At 37.9% G+C, this 22437-nt stretch overlaps 2 protein-coding genes across 4 annotated transcripts; one reads left to right on the forward strand and one right to left on the reverse strand.

The window, feature by feature from the left end:
• Positions 1–950: 950 nt before the first annotated feature.
• Positions 951–20949, forward strand: LOC113079931 (transcription factor IIIB 90 kDa subunit). 2 transcript variants are annotated; one of them, XM_026252166.1, is made up of 12 exons: positions 951–1159; positions 3451–3659; positions 4684–4764; positions 7103–7276; positions 9518–9549; positions 10508–10580; positions 16574–16723; positions 18850–18943; positions 19149–19275; positions 19406–19445; positions 19570–19662; positions 20633–20949. In XM_026252166.1, the coding sequence occupies exons 2-12, from the start codon at positions 3482–3484 to the stop codon at positions 20932–20934; spliced, it is 1344 nt and encodes a 447-aa protein (XP_026107951.1). In that variant the 5' UTR covers positions 951–1159; positions 3451–3481; the 3' UTR covers positions 20935–20949. The 2 variants fall into 2 exon arrangements, with proteins under 2 accessions (XP_026107951.1, XP_026107950.1); XM_026252165.1 differs by having other exon boundaries at positions 952–1196.
• On the reverse strand, positions 11115–15296 carry LOC113079930 (BTB/POZ domain-containing protein 6-A). 2 transcript variants are annotated; one of them, XM_026252164.1, is made up of 5 exons: positions 15097–15296; positions 13601–13818; positions 13205–13295; positions 12966–13084; positions 11115–12625 (listed from the first exon to the last, which is right to left on the reverse strand). In XM_026252164.1, the coding sequence occupies exons 2-5, from the start codon at positions 13810–13812 to the stop codon at positions 11593–11595; spliced, it is 1455 nt and encodes a 484-aa protein (XP_026107949.1). In that variant the 5' UTR covers positions 13813–13818; positions 15097–15296; the 3' UTR covers positions 11115–11592. The 2 variants fall into 2 exon arrangements, with proteins under 2 accessions (XP_026107949.1, XP_026107948.1); XM_026252163.1 differs by lacking the exon at positions 15097–15296 and having other exon boundaries at positions 13601–14378.
• Positions 20950–22437: the final 1488 nt, after the last annotated feature.

Consider the following 22437-nt stretch of genomic DNA (forward strand, 5'->3'; position numbering starts at 1 on the left):
AGGAAAGTCCATTGATCATCATCTTCAGTGTTTGCACCAAAGGCATCACAATTCTTGCCAAAATGGCCTGTTACTTCAAAGAATCCACAATGTCCTTAATTCCTCAGTTGCTGTGATCAAACATTTTATGATATTATGCTTTTTTTTTCAACACCATCAAATGTTTTTTTTTCTTTTTTTTGTACAATACATTTTAAACTAAGGAACAAGGCTACCCACCTTCTCTACCTGTCTCTAGGTATTTAGCCATTATTTTTTAGACTTTAGACTTTCCAAAGTAATAAAACTATTTCTTCACTTAAGCTGAGAGCTCTGTTATCTTGTCATATTTGCTAGTAAACTTCAGCACATGGGTGAGCTAATTGTACTTTTCCACCTCACAAAATAAGAAACTAAAAACAGTAATGTTAAATAGAGGTTGAATAATTATGATAAAGTTGTATTATTAAATAATCTTATAACTCAAAAATATATACATTATATAATGACATTATCACTTTTAATATTGCAGTAAAGTGTTATAGACATATATATTTTTTTTATTGTTATGAGCAAAGTTTGTATTTGTGAAGTACTGCAGTCCCTGGGGGTTGAATAGTTTTGATTACAACTTCATATATCCATCCGATTCCATAGCCATAGTCTTAAATAATACATTTTAGTGTTGTACCATGCACATGATGGATATTTTGCTGACGTATATCGAACACAAAGTTGCTAGCTACGTTTACATGTTACGTCAGTGACCAGTGCGTTTCCGCCCATGTCATCACACAGGGAAAACTGGTAATAAATTACTACTCTATTGTAACTTTTTGCGTCGTATTCACTTATATTAACATATTTCTGCGTTACAGCTGGTTTTAAAAAGGACGGCAGCGTTTATAATATTGTGTTTTTATCTCTTACTGTATATTATAATGCAGGCGAGGAATTGTCCCCCCCCTCCGCACTCACATTGGTATGAGCCGTTTAGCACGCTGACTGGAAACATGTGGCTGTGTTTTTAACCGGCTTGTCATGTAGAGAACTATATCAAGGCTTTTGATGAATAAACCAGTGATATAGTATGCAAAACGACTGAGAAGCAATAAAACACAGTTGTTGCATCGACAGACGGGAACGGAAAGGCCTTTTACGGGCTTTCTGGATCAGACAGGTGAAGCCTGCGCTCTGTTATCTTCTAACTGTTCGAGGTAACGTTACTACTTCTCTTTAATCTCAATGATTAAACTAGTCGACATCTGCACATATCGGTACAGTTTTTCAACAATTTTTGGGGAATTCAGATTTGCCTGTCAAGTAGACGATTGCCACGTTGCTGATTGCATGACATTCATTATATGAGATTATCTTACTTTGACTCTCAAGGATGGTGTTCATATTTTAGAGGATCTTATATCTCTGATTTTGGGTCCCGGGCGTTAAAATCGGTACCGAGTGTCTCAGAATGCAACGTGGGCCAAATAGGGATCAATAGAGGTGCAGTTCGCTTTGTGTCCTCACAGCGGCGTTGTTTTTAACATTAGGAGATTTTCTTAGACCAGTGATTTCAACTGGGAGCCCACAACACTGATTATTATATTTACATGTGACCCTGGACCACAAAATCAGTGATAAGGGTATTTAAAAAAAGCATGATAAACAAGCTTTCCACTGATTTATAGGTTGTTAGGATAGGATAATTTATGGCTAAGATACATCTATTTGAAAATGTAATCTGAAAAATTCAGAAAAAAAAAAAAAAATCTGAGAAAATTGCCTTTAAAATGATCAAAATGAAGTTCTTAGCATTGCATTTTACTAATCAAAAATTACGTTTTTGTATATTCATGGTAGGAAAATTACAAAATATATTCATGGAGCATGATCTTTACCTAATGTCCTAATAATTTTTGGCATAAAAGAAAAATCGATAATTTTGATCCACACAATGTATTTTTGGCTATTGCTACAAATATACCTGTGTGACTTAAGACTGGTTTTGTGGTCCAGGGTCACACATGTGTTTTCACATTTTTGATACCAAGGACCCCTAGATAGGGCAGTCACTTTCTTAAAAATATGAGACCAAATAGGGTTCAGAATGTGACCAGTCCAAAACAGGAGCCTAGTGGAACTGTTCTCAAGCCGGCAGGAGCATTTTCTGGTTGAAAAATTAACATCTGATTGTTCCTCTTTAGATAACTTTTCATTTGGGAAGGAAGGAAGCCATTCTGCAGTATTCTCTTACACTCCAAAGCATTAATTGATTTTTCACAGTGAAGCAGCTCACCAGTACCAGCAGCTACATACATAATGACGCATCTTGCTCCGTGCTTCACTGTGGTAGAGCTGGATTGATTTTTGTATTTCTCACCAGATCTTCAAAGTCACCGCTCTGGTTCTTATCCCTTTTTATCATGATTCATCACTCAACACAACTTCACTCAGAATCAAACTTCCCATATTCTGCCAAAAATGTCATTCTGTATTTGATGTTTTTCTGAGACACCATTTGCATAATTCTTGCTAATTTGTGGTTAAGACCAGCAAAACGAAGTATAGCTGTTTTGGGCTTGGCCCCTTTTTTCCCAGGACTGTGTGTGTGAAGCATATTTAACTTGTAGTAAATTGGCAACATGCCTTTTATTCTACACATTAAGAAAGTGAGATGTTCAGACATTTAAAACAATGGTAACTCTTTACAATAAGTTTGGATTTATTATCTTTAGTTAATGCAGTATGATGATATGTACTAACTATAGGCAAAATATTTGTACAGAGTTTATTAACTATTGTTATTTTTAAGAGAACAGTTTTTCATTGTTTGTTCATGGTAGTTCACAGTGCATTTACTAATGTTAACAAAAAAATTATATTAGTAAAAGTAGAAAATGCTGCACAGGTATTGTTCATTGATTGTTCATGTTAACTACTGTAGTCAACTAATATTAAATAAATAAATCTTATTGTGAAATGTTAATAAAATTATAATAAAAAAGGGATTTGGTGTTTATTTTTGTTTAAAGCTATGACTGTCAAACTGAATAAGATAACTGTTATTAAAGGAGTAGTTCACCCAAAAATGAAACATTGCTGGAAATTTACTCACCCTCAGGCTATCCAAGAAATTGATTTGTTTTGAGAAATTTTGAACAGATCTGGAACAATTTTGCATTGCATCACTTGCTCACCAATGGATCTTCTGCATTGAATGGGTGCCATAAGAATGAAAATCCAAACAGCTGATAAACGCATCACAATACACATGATTCTAGTCCATCACGTAAAGCTGCATGTTTGTGATAAACAAATTACATTATTAAGCACTTAGGATGAATCAAATAGGAGTCCTTTATTTATAATAGTGCTTTCTCAGTTTGCCATTGAATCTGTTCACCTTAGATGTACTAACTCTACCTATGATTCATTCTGTGTTCTCTCATGTGTTTTTAAATGCATGTAAAGATAATACCCAGTGTGCTGATTGGTGGTGACCATGAGGAAGTGTAAGAACTGTGGGGGGACGGACATTGATGTGGACCAGGCCCGGGGTGATGCCGTGTGCATGGGCTGCGGCTCGGTGCTGGAAGACAACATCATCGTTTCAGAGGTAACCTTCGTGGAGAACAGTGGAGGAGGATCGTCCGCCGTTGGACAGTTTGTTGCTGGTGACTGTGAGTGATGAATCATCTACTCCAAACAAGGCCAATTTTGCAGTGAATTTAATTTGTTTTAATATATAAATGAAGAAATAATCAATGTGAGAAACTGAATTTGTGTTCTATGTACATAGAATAAGGGGCAGACCAAACAAAAGTTACAGTATATGGTTACGTCTTATATTATTTGTCTGTCTGTTTGTCTCAGTTTGTTTAACACAATGAATTACATATGAAAGTGTTAGAGTTATTGTCTGAAATGTCCAAATGGAGGCCTCAATTAGCAAGGGTTGCTGTTATGAACCTTGACTGGAAACTTTTCCCTTAAGTTGTAAATTATCTTGTGTATTATCTGTAACATTATCTCAGTTGACATTTAGCATGAGAGAGATTTTATGCTATTACAATCTGCTTATACTTTTTTGAAACGTTCAAGAAATTTCTAGTCTTGGACAAAATTTCTACATTTGAATTAATCTTTTCTGAATTTAATAACCATCCTAGATTTCTGATAATTCTGTACATTGCATATTTGTTTAATTTACCTGGTGTGGTAAATCAAATGGGGGGGGGGATTTATAATAAAATTAATATCATTGAAAAATACCAACAGATATTTCCTCTCAAAACAAAAATGTAAATGGGATAAGGTTTTTGTTTTGTACAGCAGTACCGTCTTCAAACAGCAGGTGGCTGTCAAGTTTTTAATAAATAATGTCCTGCAATGAAGACATGTATTTGGCTAATATTAGATTTAAACATGGGTGTTGTTTTTACTTTTCTTGTAAGATTATTCATTAGAAGTATTGGGTAAGCTGAAGAGTACTAGACAAGGCAGGTTTATCTGCACAATGGTAATACAAAGTGTATTTAATAACATTAAAATATTAAAAACAAAGAAAACTTTAATTTAAAAATACATTATGACAAATTAAAAAGGAAGCAACAAGTATACAGCTTCGTTATGTGTGACATTCCTATCTAACTATTCTCATAATATTAGTATTACTAATATATTGTATTTTTTGCTTTGTTGTAGCATCTGGAAATGTGCCATCATTGGGAGGAAACTTCCAAACTGGGGTTGGGAGGGAGTCCCGAGCTGCCACTCTGCAGAATGGTGAGCGTTCATGAACATCAGTGCCATCCATCTAGCCCCTATTTACCCTTTGTGATGGTCAGAAAGTACAGACACTACTATTCAAAAGTTTGGAAAGGTTTTTTATTAGTTTCCCATGCAGACAAAGCATAATTTATTTCATTAGATATACAATAATAACAATTAAAAATATTTGTGATGACAAAGCCAAATATTCACTTGCCAGTTTTCCAGTCTTCAGTGTCAAATGATCCCTCAGAAATCATTTCAATATGCTGATTTGGTGCTCAGAAAACAAGACGACTTCTTATCAATGTTAAAAACAACTGCTTGAAGTTTTTGTGCAAGATGTGAATTTTTTTTAAAGTATTCTTTAGTTAATAGAAAGTTCAGCTGTAGTGTTTATTTAAAATATAAATAATTTGTTAAACAATATAAATGTCTTTTTTCCTAAAAAATTATAGGGATCCCAAATTTCTCAATAGTTCTAACTTTTTTGATTTAGTGACATGCTTAAGGTATCTCTATACCCTTTACATGACTTTCATTCATTTCTCGTAGAGTTTTTTAATCTAAATATTTGAATCGCTTTCTCTCGATTCCTTCATACTGAGCTATAGATGTTAATTTATTCTTTGCCTTTTATCAGTATTATTGTAAAGTCTATGTTGTCCTAATTAATTAAAAGTATAAACTTTTTTTTTTTTGTAATATGCAATTCCTAAGTTTGCCAAATCATTTCGAAACCGATTTCCTGTGAATATGAGACATTACTATAGCCCCTTTCACACTGCCATTCCGGCAAATACAGGGGTAAAGTGTTCCTGTAATTGTTCCCTGGTCGCTAGATTTGGCACTTACACACTGCCAGTGATGACCCGGTATATGTGCGTGCTTTCATACACAACCCCAGAAGATCCCGTAACGACACGTGACATCAGCGCGTGACGTGTAATGTACGAGTCGACAACGCTTGGAACGTTATACTTTAACTGAAGCAAGCAAACGATCTCTGCGTCAGCGCGGAAAGATAGGAACTAACTGATCTCTGCTTCATTACAGTTTGCACATATGTTTTCGTCGCGAATGTTGATCTTCCTTCAAAACAGCCGGTAAAAGAGTCACTTCGATACCGAATTAGATCTGGCTTTTGTTCACACAGCGCTCGTTCCGGATCGATTACCGCAATGTTACTATGTCCCCGAACCGGGTTCGATTCGGTAATCAATTCCGGGACGTGGTTGCTTTCACACAGAAGGCGACCAGGCAATGTTACGGGAATATTGCGGGTCCGACGTGCAGTGTGAAAGGGGCTTATGTGTCACTGACAGTTTACAACTTGTACAGTAATGTTTTTTTTTTTTAATGTTCCATTCCATTAAACAACACCATTGAGCAAGATGGTTAAGCATATGCGTTCTTTGTTTTTAAGAAAGGGGGATTCTTTGTAAACTAGGCTTGTGTAATGTGGTTTCAAGTTAAGTGTGTGAGGTTCATTTCAGCCAGATGGTAATGGTTGTTTTTCATAGAAGCTTATTAAGTCTGAGAAGTCAGAAGGTGTGGTGCATTTATGTGCTTTTGTGAAGTAACCGATGAATCAGTTGGTCAGACAACCGTATGGTCTGTGTGTGTCCTGGGAGGCAATTGCAGAGGCCACTTTATTTGTGTGTGTGTGTGGGAATGTACACGTGGGATTAATGGCCTCATGTCTGCATCCAGATTTATACTATCTGTGTGTGGTGAGAGAACAAAAGATGCTCTGTGAGATCTTGAGTCTGTATAAACAGACCTGCTTTCAGATTGAAGATGTTCTCCTCCCACTCTAAAAGACTCGTATCTGTTCTCAAACAGCACATCCACAGCAGGTGCTCATACAGAATCAGAATTAACCTATCTTTTGCAGTAATTTTGTTGAAGCAAGCATAATTGCTGTAAGTATTTAGATTATGGTTAAACTATTAGTTTTTGGTGTTAACTTTAAAAATAGTAGAGGCACCTTATTTTTTTTATACCTTTATATTAAAAATGTCATAACTGGGCCTTTCGGTTCAAACGATAGACCTCTCTGGTGATGTATGGAGTAATTTAATCTTCAGTAATTTATTTTGCATAAAGCAAAGCACTACAAGCAAAACTGTGTCCCCCGTCTGGTTAAATAATTAATTCAGAAGTGCTTCAGTTGTTCTTGTTTGTTAAGATTTAAACACAACATGAACTGGTAACCCAAAGATTCTTGTTCAGTCCCCATAAAGGCTTTTGCTATTGTTTGTTTCATCTATTAACTTCTAAAGTAACTAAACCTGCTGTAAGTATGCTGTCAAAAACCCTGACTGTGATCTTTTGCTTGTGTTTTATTCAGCTAAGCGACAGATAAACCATCTTGGGCATCAGCTTCAAATGAATCAGCACTGTCTGGACACTGCCTTCAACTTTTACAAGATGGCCCTCTGCAAGCATCTGACCAGAGGACGCAGATCATCCCATGTCATCGCCGCCTGTCTCTACCTCGTCTGCCGAACTGAGGGAACACCTCGTATCCTTTTGGCCGTGAGGTGATGGAAGCTTTTAGAGAGAAGGGAAATTGTCTGCCATTGAGGGTGAATGGTGGTATATATGATTAAATATTCAAATAATGTGATTCATCAGATTTTCACAGCTCCTACTTTACATAATTTTGATGTATATATCTGCAAATGTATATAAGCAGAGACTGCAGAAGAATAGAATAAGAAGAAATAAAGTGACTCAGATTGCGTATCACAGAAAGAAAGTGAAGCAGGTTGGAAGAAGGGAGGTTGAGCAAGAGGGGCCCACCGTGGGAGCTAATAGTCAATAGTGTTAGTCAGTCATCTTGATTTGTTCTCCTCACGTACGTCTGTCTGCATTCCACACCGCACACAAACTCTCACAGCGTCTGATGCTTAGTCATATAGCCTTGGTTCCCCTGTATCTGAACACTCATGATTATTTTTGCAATATTCATCCTACACTCTCACTCTGACTCACTAAGTCTGAGTTTGACACAGGTTGTTATCTTTAGTGTGTTGTGTATAAAATAATCAGCTTCCTGTTTATCCTACACTGCATCAAGTCCTCATCTGGTGTCCGAGATGGGATCTCGCTTGTATTAGAGTTGGCTTTTTCAGGTTGTTTATGTGTGTTCAAAGTGAGGCAGGAAATAAGCCAGGGTGTGTCTCTCCGGAGACTGCATTAGGACTGCATTTTACACACACACACACACACACACACACACACACTAAACCTTGACTGGAACAGCCTGCTTTAGTTTATTATAGTTTGTTTGAGTTAGTTTTAATAATCTTGTAGGAATCGGAGACAAAGCCTGGCAGTACCGTAAGTGCATATCCTCCAGCAATTTGTGGTGCAAGTTCAAATCAGAATCATTTCCGGTCAATAGCAATAAGCCAATAGATCTAACTAAAAACTTTATGGATTAATTTTACTTTTAATGTGAAGTGGGAATAAATATGTTGTCTTTCTTTTGGTAACCTACTCAAAATGTTCAGTCCACCGGCATGAGGTGCAAATTGTGCAATCAATAATGTTGACATGTTTACGGATGGATGGATGCACCAATTGCACCATTTTAAACTCTACATGTCAAAACATGAGGTGATTTTATTACGCTTTCATATGCCTTCTGCAGTCTAAAAGTGGCACTTACATGTGTGCGCATTTGTTTTTCAGGGATGATGCTGCTCACTTTCACTTGTCCAAAAATGCTTAAAAGAGGCAACAGAAGCTGACAGTGTGTATATTTTTGTCTCTCTGAGATTACGTAACGTACGTGTTCAGTCAGACGTCTGGTAGGGTTACATAAGAACTCATGAGAGAGCTTTCGCTTTCTACCCAGGAGGATGAGATGGGGGGGGGGTGATTGTGTTTGAGAGCGAGAGAGAGAGAGAGTATTGTTGGTCTTAATCTCCATTGGAAAGGGTAAATTTAGTCAAACAACTAGAATTATTTTCCAAATGTCAGCCTTCAAAATGGTTTCTTGCTCTAAGAAGGTCTGCTTTAAAACACCAATCCGACTGAGTTTCTTTTTTTATTATTGTAGCTGTTTTCCCATTTTATCCTTAACTAATGTTTTTTATACTTGACTTATTTTTATATGATTTTGTATTATTCTACAGTATCTGTAATTTTATGTTGACACCTAAACACTCAATTCTGTAAAATGTTATCTGTAAAGTGATTCGAGAAAACAGTTGGTTTAAGCTAATTTTGCTTGGTGTGAGATTTCTCCCTGGAAGTGTCAAATCCTAAAAAAAAATGATCATGAATTTGACAGGGCCATCCATAATCCCGCAATTTAGGATTATCTCTTATTGCTGCCATGGTGACTGAAAATCCCACAAAGACTTTTTTTAATGGGATGTTTTTTAATACACTTTGTCTTGATTGGACAGGTGTGGTGGTCTCCATGGACACAGACTACTCGGTTGCTGGGAGACGGGGAATTCCAGGGTTCACGGGGTGGTGGTTCAGTGGAGCTTAACTCCGTGAGGGAAAATGTCAAGCAAAGAGACCAAATCTGACCAAAATTCCTCTGTTTGTTTCCTGCCTATATATAACCTTCTCTTATGTTATTCTTGCACAAAACCTAAAGTATTAGACTAAATAATAAAGGTCATGTTTTAGGTGAAAATACATGTATTTGAAAACTATACATCTTGAATGCACTTTAAGGGCCTTTCTATAAAACTGTCTCTCAAACTCCATTCTGTATAATATCTTTAATGCACTTTCTCAGACATGCTGCTGGACTTGAGTGACCTCCTGCAAGTAAGTACTGCATTTATATTTTTAGATATATATATATATATATATATATATATATAAGTACTAATAAACAGCCAATATGCCATAGGCATGATAATAAACAAGTAGTAATTACAGCTTTTTAAAATGTATTAAAAAAGTATTAAAAAATAACAATGCAAAGTAGATGCATTTTCACTTGCAATCCTAGATGTTTGAACCCAGTTAGTCTGCGAAAGCCATTTTCCTCCAGCTGGTGTGTCCGTTTTTATATTTTTACCCTCCCAGCTGTCCTATTAAACCCCCTCCCTGTCCCACAAGCTAACACGCAGATCCTGTCCACTGCGGTATTTGTGTCATTAGGGAATTTTACCAGAGAAAGGACCCATAAATTCCTTTGCTCTCCCCAAGACAGAGGAGCTCTTTTGAGGCATAAGGCTGTCGCCGCCCCTCTCAGGTCAGGAGTGTGTGAGGGCCATCCTACTTTTCAGTGGTCATGACCTCTGACATCAACCAAAAAAGATTCCTCTTTAATGTCAGGGGGCCCAGATGGAAGAAATAGGGTGTCTGTGTTTGAGCATGTGCGTCATTCTTCATAGATAGCTTTTTTTTTCCCAATAATTATTAAGGTGGTCCATGAAGATAAGTACTGAGTTATATGTTGTTTAAAGCATATTTAATGAAATATTTTTGTTATTGTAGTTCATCTTTTAAGGATAAGACACAGATATAGTTTGTGAGAAAGTGAAGACTCTGTGATGATGCTGGTACGGATCCAAACCCCACAGCTATGAACTTTGCAACCTTCAGCATCTGTTAAAATACACTCTGTTATGTCCCGTTATCTTATATCTCTGACTGTCAATGTTTGTTAAATGTTCCCATGGTCTCTTTCTGTGTTTGTAGTCAATTTGTAGTCAAAATTTTTTCTGTCCACAAATTTGTGTCCATTTCTGACTCTTTCTTTATCTTTTGCCCCTAGGTGAATGTGTATGTTTTGGGAAAAACTTTCCTTGTTTTAGCCAGAGAGCTGTGTATCAACGCACCAGCTATTGGTAAGCATCACATAAGTGACATTGTAGTTTCCCCATGATGCTTTGCTGCTCATCCAAATTGTACTGTGTAGTGCTGCTATTAATGCCCAGAGGCTGCTGTGCAACTGTAAGCTTGCATTGTAAATATTTGAACCTAAATTGAACACTTGATTGTCCAGTTGCTTTGCTCAATCAACAATACAAAGCAAAATTCTGACATAATTTTTGCCCTCATGTAATTTAAAACTAATTTGCCTTTCTTTTGTTTCTGGATTTAAAAAAAACAATTGTTTAATTTGATTTTTATTAATACAATGAAAGTCAGTGGGTTTCAATGTTGTTTTGAACACTTTGCTTTCATTATATGGGCAAAACAGCTGAAACAGTCTTCAAAATATTGTCATTTGTGTTTTAAGAACTGAGTCAGTCAATAAACTTTGGAAGGACATAAGGATGATTAAATGATGACAAGAATTTTCATTTGAAAAGTTTTGAAAGGTCTTATTTTCCCCAGAGTGAAATCGTATGTGCCGTATGACTGTGCATTAGACAAAGGAAAACAAAATACTGTTTAATTAATAAAAACAACCATTTTATGATTTTGCAGGCTCTTGAAACCCTTTTTAGGTTATTCAGCATCAAGCTGTCAACAAATAACCATTAAATAACAAGACCGGAAAAGTTGCCTGGTTTCAAGTGCAAACTGCTCACGTTTCACTCTACACAGACAGATTATGAATAATTAGAAATAAAATGTGCTTAAATTAAAGTACATGTTTTAAAACAGTATGTTTAAAGAAATAAATAAGTTTGGGCAGCATTCCATTATATGCCAGATGTAAAAAAAATCAAATCAGAGGGGATAGTCTCCTCTTCTAGAAGTGTCTTGCAGCAATGTTGTGAGGAAAGGCATTTTTCGAGAGGAAAAATCTCCCTGCTGTCTCTTCATTAATGGATCAGTCCAAGTTGTTATGAATCTGTTTTTGTCACTTAATTTATTTTCCGATAGTCGGTGCAAAACCGATAAGTGGTTTCATGCATAAAACATCAGCTCTGGAATCTGTCCCCCCTGCACCCCTGTCCCGTTAGTGCTGTCAGAGGAACACTGAAACTGAAAGGTGACTTTCCCACACTGCACTTCTGTCATTCCTTCCTGTCCAAAATAACTCAGCTCGCTCCCATCTAGAACAGCGCTAACTGTGTAGAATGCGTCCTGCTCTACTTGTACTGGGTGCTCGAACCACACGGGGAATGTTGAGTTGGAACCGTCAGACACAAATTTTGTCAAGTTTTGTGCAAGAAGCACTCCCTGTCTCTTTAGTTCAATTCTGACGCTGTATTCCGCCTTCCCTCCACTGGAGCCATAAAGACCAAGTCCGGCGATAAACACACGCTTGTCCACAGCGAACTGGATACTGTCGCAGCGTCCGCGATACCGCCACTGGTTGCTTCGGTACGCAGACGATTGGAAACGGTGACATCGTTGCGGCGTCAGCCCCTTTCTGGGCTCAACCGGGAATCCCAGTGCAGGTTTCGTAGCAGCGGTGTACCAGAGAAAGATACTGTGCGTTTCCTCAAGGGTTAAAATGTTCGACTGCGCAGCTCCATCTGCAAATTCCTGCAGTGTCATTGAAGGCAGACGCACAAGGTGCAAAGCCTTCCCCAGCATGGAGCGCTGGTTCTGTGAAGTGGGGCTAAGGCCTTGTCTCCGACATTCTGCGTCGGCCCATTCCAGAATGGCCTGGAAAACCACCGCCTCCTTCACGTTCAGAGTTTCCCTTTGTAAAATGTGTTCTAGTGTGGGCAAGTCAATCTCAGTGAAACCTTCCGAGCACAGCGCAAGCTCTGCCTGGGCGTCGATCACTTCCCAACACCTCTGAGTGAGCTCCGGCTCCTCAAACAGCCGACTTTGAGATAGCAACACGCACGCATTTCGCGCCTCTAGGCTTGTCTCGAGGAAGCCCACACATGCGCGAGCCAGAGCAGACACCAGGTATTTTTTGGCAGCATAAAGCGTAGCCAGTACTGTGTCGGCCGCCAGCTCTATCTCATCACTGTACATGTATCTGATAAAGTGAAGAGGGAGATAGAGAGGTTAAGGTCAATTGCAAGTTCCCCATAGTAAAAGAATAAAATGCTAAATAAAAAGCTGATCTGTTTGACATTCTCTTTTTTTTATTGCATCACTACTGCTTTAAATAGTGACTTCCAACTTTCTCAGGGAAAAAAGTACATAATTCTCATTCGCAATCCAATAAACGATCTCTAATAGCTCTGAAATAAGAGGGTGACTCCTAAATCAAGACATCACTGTAGGGGCCTCTGTGAACCCATCTGTGCGGCTTGGCATGAAAGCCGAGTCACCCTGTTATTAATGCCCGGATGTGATTAGTGAGTGAGTCTTACTTGAGCAGAATGAGAAAAGCAGCGGGTTCCACATCTGGAATATGGATATCAGAGTCCCCTTCTGCGAGATCCCCGTAAAACATGGCACAGAAAACAGAGCTCCCCACTGCCAGCACATACTGAGAGAGGGGGAAGAGACAATCCGTCAGTGTTTCATCTAGTTTCAAAGCGTTTCCTTTTTCTGACACCTATTTCAGATCCACTGATGTGTTTGATTCAGGAGAGGTGTGTGGGCTCACCTTGTGTGCCGGGACCCTTTCTGATTCACCAGGGGGACCAACAATGAAATGAACGTCTGCCATGTGTTCATTATTGAACATTAGTGCATTTCTGCGTAAAGTAAAAATTAATTAATTTAGTCTTGGTATTGCAATGAATAAATACAATAATAAAAATATATGTAATATAATATTATTTAAGAAATGTTCAGATGTTAAGTATCTTTTAATGTTAATTATGATTTAAAAAATTTTGTACTGTAGTGACAATTATATCTGAATAAGTTATTTTAAGTGTGTGTGTGTGTGTGTGTGTGTGTGTGTGTGTGTGTGTGTGTGTGTGAAATAAATACATAATGTTTAACATATTTAATATATAATTTCCATCATTATATATCACTTGATTTAATGCCTTGCCTTTCGCGTAAAGTCGGGTGCGTGGAATGCCAGCTGGGAATCTCCACGTTGTTGTTGTTGATGTTTTGCTCTGTGGTCGGTGTGGTGGCGATGGACGCGGTGGACTGCGCAACCGGCTCCACGCTCCTCTTCTTCTCTGGCAGACTGAGCATTACAGTCCCGTTCTTCTGCACTGTGGCGTGATCGTTGACGGGGTACAGTTCCGCTGCCATCCTTTTCTTCAGGGAAAGAGTTAAGATGTTATAGCACAGAGACAGCCTGCCGGGGTGCTTGCTTGCTCGCTTCAACTTCTTTAACGTTTCAGGGAGCAAAAGTAAAAAAGTAACACATTTCATGATCCGGCCATGATGGGACAGCTTGCATTCCGGCGCAGCGGGCATCAGAACCAAAAAAAAGTTTGCCAAAATATGTGTAGAAAAAATAATGATCCGCTACGACCGTGGTCTGTGGTATTCCTAAATAGTGTTGCGTTGTTTCCGTGTAAAAATAAAAACTGCTCCACTTAACGGTCACATAAATATTCGGATTGCAGCAAATATTTCATAGATATGCCATCCTTTTTTCCTCACATCCTCTCCAACCCCACACCGAAAACGCCAAAACGAATCGTTTTAAAACCCACTCTAAAACCTCTCAACAAATATTGACAAAAACAGGGTCTCTGTAGTCTTATAACGACCAAGCAGATCTTTCCTCTGCTTTGGCCAACACACCGAATGATTTTGAAGTTTGAGTTTATTTTGAGGTCTCTCTCGGGCTCTCTCTCTCTCGTCTGACGTCAAGAGTGGAGGGTTGTCTCTCTCAGAGCTCTTTATCCCTCTTGTACATTCTGTGTTGCCATGTCTGCTTTTTATAAGAGCTAATTACATTTTATTATGTACTGTTTATTATTATTATTATTATTATTCACATTATGTATATGTGAGTGTATACCTGGAATTTACTTAACCAATGCATACTATTTTATCTATAAAGGATTTATATCCGAAAATATCCATTACCCTAAATCAGATTGCCTGTTTTTCACGCGGGATCTGGCAACATTGCGACAATAGAACCATTATGAATCTCTCTGTGGACTATATGCAGTGATGAGGGTTTTTATTTCCTCATATACATATATATACGTGCATGTTATAAATCTAAATAATACCAACGTCTCCTGGCATGATCCGAATCAAATAAATGATCTTTGTGGGGGAATGTTTGTTCAGTAAATGCCAAGTTCGTCCGTACACGTCGTTTGTTTCGTATATGTTTCTACTAAACTAAAGGCGTAACTATTATTTATATGCAATATCAGGCAAATGTTTTATTAAAATTGATTTAAAGCAATGAGGTGGAAATGTTTCGCGTGTAACAACGATCTCTAATTCCAATCCGCGCGCTGAAAATTGTTACAAAGCATCTTGCGTTCTGAATATGTACCGTTTACCTCACACGTCAACGGTTCTGTAAGTGCAAACAATACGAGAAAATATCGTGCGTGTTCTTACCTCAGATTCTCTATTTTATGCACTAGTTTGTTGTCATCACACAGTGCGCTCGATTCAAAGCGATGTCAAAAGTTTTATTGCTCCGGTTCACGGTCGGTCGTTTGGAGTCTGAAACCGGACGAGGGCTGGACTTGTGGAAAATACTGTAGTGCGCACGACTGCTCTCCGTTTTCCCAGTAAAGTCGTGAGGCAGCTTCTCTCTCTCTCTCCCCCGGTCTCTTCTTTTTCTGACAGCACAGACGGCTCTAAGCGGCTTATAGTGAACATATGTAGTGAGGATTAGATCAGTGTTTCCTAACCTTTCTTGAGTTGTGTCCCCCCACAGTCTCATCAGTTAGGCTCAAGCTTAGTCAAAATTAAACCAAAAATGTATTGATGTTGTTGTGCTGAATATACTGGAACATTATTAATCTAGCTGCTTTTACACTATAAAAAAAAAGAAAAAGAAAAAAGCTTTACTGACACAAATGAGATGATGTTGCACATGCACAAACAAAAAAAATACACATTAGATTAAGTTTTTTTTTTTTCACATTGGTTTTGAGCCACCTTTTATATCAGATACATGTCTGATGTCTGGACATATGACCTACATCTAAAAATGTATATCCAATTTCCAATGACATAGGAGGACACATTTTCTTAACATGCATTTAGATTGATAATGATAATAAAGTTTGATTGATTGACTGAGGAATTTGATGGGAAGACTCTAGAAAAAAAAAAAATTATGAGTTGAGTAAAATCTCTCTCTCTCTCTCTCTCTCTCTCTCTCTCCAGTCTAATTACCAATAAAATATGAGATTATATTTATTTATATATTAATAAAAGACAATTTTACAGCCCTAATAATTATGATGTCATCGTTTATTTGTTATATATATTGTTTTTAACAACTCAAAATCACCCCCATGAAGCCCGTTTCAGTACCCACTGGGCTACACATATCTCTGATTGGGAATCATTGGATAAGATGGAAGATAATGCTTTGTAGAGCAGAAAACTTCTCAGTTTTTCACACAAGTGCCATCACCTTTTGAAAATATTTTTTGGAAACGGTCAAAAAATGTTGCTCCCTCTGTAATGTTTCTTTTACCATTAAAATGTTTATAGTTCGAGGGTCCAGCAGTTTGCTAAAACCTTAATAATGGAGTTTATCTGTATGTAGTATTTAATGAGAATTGTAAGCATAACGTTAATATTTGTTGCGTTGTCATAACTACTTGCATTTTGACTGAACACTCATCAGTGGTCATGAGCCAGTGTTAGCACTTTAAACTTGTAGGCAATGGTGTGATATCATGCCCAATAAAGCATATCTTCCACTAATCCTCTCATAGACTCATTAGCAGCTTTAAACTTTAGATTTGACACTGATAGGCTGAACGTTTTTGAACTGAAAATGCAACCGTGTGTTTAAAAAGGTCTAAATCTACTCTGTCTAGCTTTGTAGTTCTAAGAGTTTTGTTTCTTACAGATCCATGTCTATATATCCCGCGCTTTGCACAAATGCTGGAATTCGGAGAGAAGAGCCATGAGGTTTCAATGACGGCACTGCGTCTCCTGCAGAGGATGAAGAGAGACTGGATGCACACGGGACGAAGACCTTCAGGCCTCTGTGGAGCAGGTAACCATGGCAACCCTCCCCTAACGGTGCAACCTCTTTAATGATGTGAGCTAGTGAAGGGTTGCTTTGTTAGATGCGCAAAAGCACATACACCATCGCTGAAACATCCACAGTTGGAATGCATGCTCCAGAAACCAGAATGTAAAGTTTAGGGGTGCTCCGATCACGATCGGGTGTGCGATTTCACACAGAGCAGCTGTTACTACACCGAGCCGTTGTTAACTGAGAAGATGCGCCAATAAACGCTGAAAATTAACGTGATTTGCGCATCTTCTCTATTAACAACGGCTCTGTGTAGTAACAGCTGCTCTATGTGAAATCACGCACCTGATGGAATTAACCGCTGATTAGAAAACCGGCTTTACTGACGAGATGCGCATTAACGATCGGCCGATCGTGATCGGAGCACCCCTAGTAAAGTTTTGTCTGCTGTAGGAAACATTTTAAGATGCAGTATATCTGTCATAATATGTAATTAAATCAGCACGTGCATTTGAAGTGGTTTGAGAATCATCAATCTTGATGAAAGAAAATGATTCCTGAAAGTGTTAGTTTTCTCGCACTCACTGAGGCCTTTCTTGGTACTGTGAATTACCTCAGAAATCCAGTGCAGCTAATTTCTAATGCATTTTAATCAATATCGGTTTTACTTTCTCTTACTTTCAGTTTTTTCTAAACTTGACAGTCTGTTAAGACTGAGTTCCTGTAATTAAGTTTTTAGAATAACTGACTCCTCCTGACTCTCAGCGTGAGTTTCTCTGCCCCCCCCCCCAACACAACCACTGCATAACTTGAATAATTAATCTCCCATTAATCTTTTAGAAGCAGTGCTGAGAAAAGAGGAAGCATGAGCCTAAAGAGTTTGTTTAGCAGTGAGAGATCAGAGACTTGAGAATGAAAGGCAGGCCAACAGAGAGAATGAAAGAATGTGATGCAGGGAGAGCTGCTGAGCTTGATGAAGGCCTCGAGCTTATTGAATAGTCCTCATGTAGTAGCTGGAACCCAGATTGGGTTTGATATCCTGCAGAGTTAACAGCAGAGGAGGAAACGGCTGTTTCTTTATCACACCACATGAACTTGAGCACAGGATCGCACTGGGCTAGACGTAGCTGATAACCCTGAACATGTAAAGGAGAGCAGGGTAAAATGTGTCACCACATTAATCATATATATATATATATATATATATATATATATATATATATATATATATATATATATATATATATGATGTAACGACTCTCATATAATGCTATCTATAATTTAGGGATGCATATGAGAAAAGTTTTTTTTTTTCATTTTTATATAAAAAATATTGTGAAAAAAGTCTTCACCAAAGCTGCATTTATTTGATCCAAAATACAGTTAAAAGTGTAATATCCTGAAATACTGTTACTATTTCAAATTGTTTCAATTTAAAATTTTAATTTATTCTTCTGATGGAAAAGCTGGATTTTCAGCAAGCCATTACTTCAGTATCACATAATGCTATATATATATTTATTTTCTCATTTATGTCCATATTTGTATTTAAATTTAAATAGTGTTTTTGCATCTCCACTTTTTTTGGAGAGGTTAACCTTGCGTTATTGTTTTTAATCTCATCTCTCCTTTCAGGACAATCTAAATCAGAAGTTGCACACCTTACCCTTTTTTCCATTAAAATGATGTGAGTTTAAGCTGTTGTTGGCAGTCTAATAAAAAACAAAAAGTCAACCTCAAAGACAACCTCAATGTCATAGTTCTAATTAGTTAATCTTTGAGAAATCATTAAGTTCTAAAAATCTTCAGTATCTTTTACATGCTTGCATGCTTTGTGGTGTTGGACATTGTTCAGATTGTCAGGTAACTCAGAAGTGCATCTGGCTCTTCATGTTTCTTTAATGAATCAGAGTGAAACGGGCATCAGGGGTTCTGCGGTATTGCAGGTACATTTAATGTCTGTTTGTTCTGCCTGAGGTGAGTCAGTAGGGGGGCAGGTACAGCGAATGCACTTTTCTGAAGCCCTATCAATGTTTCATATTTGACTCTGCGTCCGCTCCCCTTTCCTTTTCTCTCATCCTCTCTTTTTCTCTTACCACTGGCTGTATGTTGTCCCTACAGTTGTGTATTTGTGTTCCCTGTAGCGCTCTTGGTTGCTGCCCGTATGCACCAGTTCCGTCGCACAACTAAGGAAGTGATCAGTGTGGTGAAAGTCTGTGAAGCCACACTTAGGAAAAGGTGTGTTTTGTCTTAAAATAATAATCGCAGTATGGATACAATCTGTGCTCAGTTAATACTTTTATTGAAATCTGTAGCAATATCATTTATATTATTGTATATTATTGGTGCCATTTCTGTATTTTGGTGTTGCACACTGTTTGAATTTAGGGTCCATTCTGCTGTTCAATTGTGTGTCTTGACCCCCAGTGTGTTTAATTGACAGGTTGAATGAATTTGAGGAGACGCCAACCAGTGAGCTGACAATTGAAGAGTTCATGCGGGTGGATCTGGAGCAGGAGTGCGACCCGCCCTCTTACACAGCTGGACTCAAGAAGCAAAAGCTAAAACAGGTTATACATCACATGACACTTAAAGTTAGAGATTTTAACATTTAGAGGAGCCATTCTTGCAAGATGTGCGATATTGAATCTGTTAAATGTATCCATCTATTTTTTCTTCTCCTCCCGAATCCTTCCACAGATTGAGCAAGAGCTTGCAAAGAAAGTTGATGATATTGAAGGTACTTAGAAACATTTCAACATGAGTTTATGCTTTTAACTAACATCATGGGTCTTTGAACAAACCTAATACGTTGTGTTGTTGATGTGTTGCTCTGTGTGTACATGTTTGTATGTGCTCTGCAGGTGAAATCTGTGGATATCAGGATGAGATTGAAGTTGAGCTGGAGAGCTGTAGGCCCAAAGCCAGGGGGATTTATGCATACCGTTCCAAAGATGGTACAGTGTACACACACAATCCCACAGAAAACTACACTAATATTCCAAAGTTTGTGCTTTATTAAGACTTTTTAATGTTCAAGTGTCTTTTGCTCACCAAAGCTACATTTATGTGATAAAAAATACAGTAAAAAGTTAAACAGTAAATATTATTACAATTATAACAAAGCTGGAAAAAAATAAAGCAAAAATTCAAAAAACTCAAATGGTTGCACATATTAAAAAAAATAAAAGCGAAATAATTCCTTTTGTAAAGAGTGTTTGAATGGCTGTTGTGTGGAGAGTTTTAAATCAAGATTGTTTGAGCATGTATTTTGCCAATAACTAACTGCAGGCACACAGTCCATCTTTGAGGATATTCCAGATTTCTTATTCGAATATTGGTAAGAAATGGGTAATCAATGTGTGTATGAATACCGAAAAAGTGAGAACCAAATTTATTGTTGAATGAACCCCCCCCCCCCCCCCCCCCCCCAAAAAAAAGATTATCTTGTTGTCAGAATTGTTTGGCGAGAACTGCTGTTTTCTTCAGGAAATGGTGTGTTACTTCCCTTGTGCAGAAATTCTGTTTATGTTGCTGTCCAATTAGCCTCCTTGTTCAGCAGATCAGAGATCCAATGCTTCCCCATGTGTGTTATCTTTCTCTCTTTAATGTAGTGATTACAGGAGGGAACTAATTAAGGCTGCGAGTGTGGGAGTGTTTGTATGCATGTTTAAGTGTCTTTGTTCATGCATGTGTGTTCACTTTATGGTAGTGTGTGTGCAATGTGTTACTGTGGTCAACTGTGTGTCCCCTTCTCAGCTGAACCATAGTGAAGTTCAGTATCAAAGGGTGAATGCATCTAGCTTTGTTTTAACTAGCTAAATAATTTAAATAAATTCACTGTGTTTACATGTAGTTTTTTATTATACTCTTTTATTTTATTTCAATGATTCATTTGTGATGTATGCATATTTTCTTTTTTTCCAGATGATGCGATTTCCTTGGCATCATCCAGCATCCTTGCTGGTGATGAGGAAGAAGAGGATGAAGAGCTGAGGGCAGCAGCATCTCACCTGTGCAGTACTATATGTGGAGAGGATGGAGATGGCAATAAGCAGGATGGAGATGGAGAGAAAGTTTCTCCAAATAAACGACCCTCTTTAGCATTACTGCTTGGAGCGCTTCCCACTGCGGCCAGTTTGGGCCTGCCAGAGTCCATCACCAAAATGAGAGAGGAAAAGGAGAATGGTAGGAGTGTGCTTGTATTTTCAAACTGCATAAAAGCTTAAACCACTTTAATTCCACTGTCCCTTTTAATTATCACAATTTTTTGCTATCAAAACAATGAAAAGGTACAAGCAGAGGAGAAGTAGTGGCACTGGAATGATACCTTAGTGAAACATTAACATTAATAACTTTAATTTAATCCACTTTCTTTCCATATTCATTCCAAATTTGCTCCTCAAACATTTAAACTTTTTTTTTTTCTGTTTTGTATTGAGTTTAAGCAAAGGAATGGAAATTGTCTGACTCCTTTTCTAAACACTCACATGAATCCACTTTCATTTAATCCGCTTTCATTTCACATTCATAGTTCATAGAGTTTAAGTGGAGCGACTTCTATTCTAAACTCACATTTATCCACTTTGATTCCAAATTCAACCTTCATTCCCACATTTGTGCTGTTATACCATAATAGATGATGTGGATTGTAACTGGAGTAACTCCTTTTCTAGATATTCACATTAATCTGTTTTAATTCACTTTTATTCTAGATTCACACTTCATTCACACATTTGTAATGTTATGCCATAAATAGAGGAAGAGGAGTGGAACTGGAGTTACTTCTCTTAAGCATTCCCATTAATCCATTTTTTGTTCTAGATTCACCCTTCATTCACACAATTGGTGCTGTTATGATGACAAATACAGTATATGACATGAAGTGTAACTGGAGTGACTCCTTTTGTAGACATTGACATTTAATCCATTTTTAGTTCACTTTCATTCTAGATTCACCCTTCATTCATACATTTGTGATATCCCATAAATAGAGGAAGAGGTGTGAAACTAGAGTGGCTAATTCTTCTAAACTTTTGATCTATACCACATCTACACAATACACATCTAGCAAGAGTTATCGAGCCTCTGCATAACAGAACTCAAGGGTGATTTATTTTTCTGAAATGATTGCGTTATCTTTTGTGGTTGTTGCGTTTACACTATGTGAGAGCATTTGAGAGAGAGAATAAGACTTTGTTGATCACAAGCAGAGAAGCTGCAGCTGGAAAACTCCTGGGGATAGTGTGGCTGGCAGGTTGTCAGATTGTGTGATTGGCTGCGCGAGCAGGTTGTCATGTTTTCGATTGTTGTGGTGATTGTGGATGATTTGTATGGGGCGGAGGAAGGGGAAGCCCCCCTCCACTCTTTGAAGCACTAATTGAACACAGCACATTGTCATTAACACACTGTCTTTCATCCACCCACTACGGGTGGCTGTGTGCGAGTTTGTTGCCCGTGAGACCCACTCGAACAGTGCGTGTGTATATTTTGGTTTGGTTTTTGAGTGGGGTTCAGGAAAATCATGACTCAGAGAAGAGGTATTTTTAGTGCTTTTGTTTTGCCCAGCTTCTATGTAAACTCCAGTGAATGCCTTGTAAATTGGCAGCAATATGTCATTTATTTCCCTCAATTTGGCTTATTTCATCTTCGTGATTTTATATGGACACTGACAATATGGCTCTCTGTGTGTGTGCACTTCTGTCTTGGTTCTGTCTGCTTCAGCTTTTTCT

The sequence above is a fragment of the Carassius auratus genome, unplaced genomic scaffold (assembly GCF_003368295.1).
Source record: "Carassius auratus strain Wakin unplaced genomic scaffold, ASM336829v1 scaf_tig00029889, whole genome shotgun sequence".
In the NCBI taxonomy this organism is placed as follows: domain Eukaryota; kingdom Metazoa; phylum Chordata; class Actinopteri; order Cypriniformes; family Cyprinidae; genus Carassius; species Carassius auratus.

Coding starts and splice junctions, on each gene's coding strand:
- LOC113079931 (XM_026252166.1), top strand. CDS start 3,482: ATGAGGAAGTGTAAGAACTGTGGGGGGACGGACATTGATGTGGACCAG. Junction 9,550..10,507: donor ACTTGAGTGACCTCCTGCAA/GTAAGTACTGCA, acceptor TTTTGCCCCTAG/GTGAATGTGTATGTTTTGGG. Junction 18,944..19,148: donor GAAGCCACACTTAGGAAAAG/GTGTGTTTTGTC, acceptor TTTAATTGACAG/GTTGAATGAATTTGAGGAGA.
- LOC113079930 (XM_026252163.1), bottom strand. CDS start 13,980: ATGCCCGCTGCGCCGGAATGCAAGCTGTCCCATCATGGCCGGATCATG. Junction 13,296..13,600: donor CACCCGACTTTACGCGAAAG/GCAAGGCATTAA, acceptor TACTTTACGCAG/AAATGCACTAATGTTCAATA. Junction 12,626..12,965: donor GCTTTTCTCATTCTGCTCAA/GTAAGACTCACT, acceptor TCACTTTATCAG/ATACATGTACAGTGATGAGA.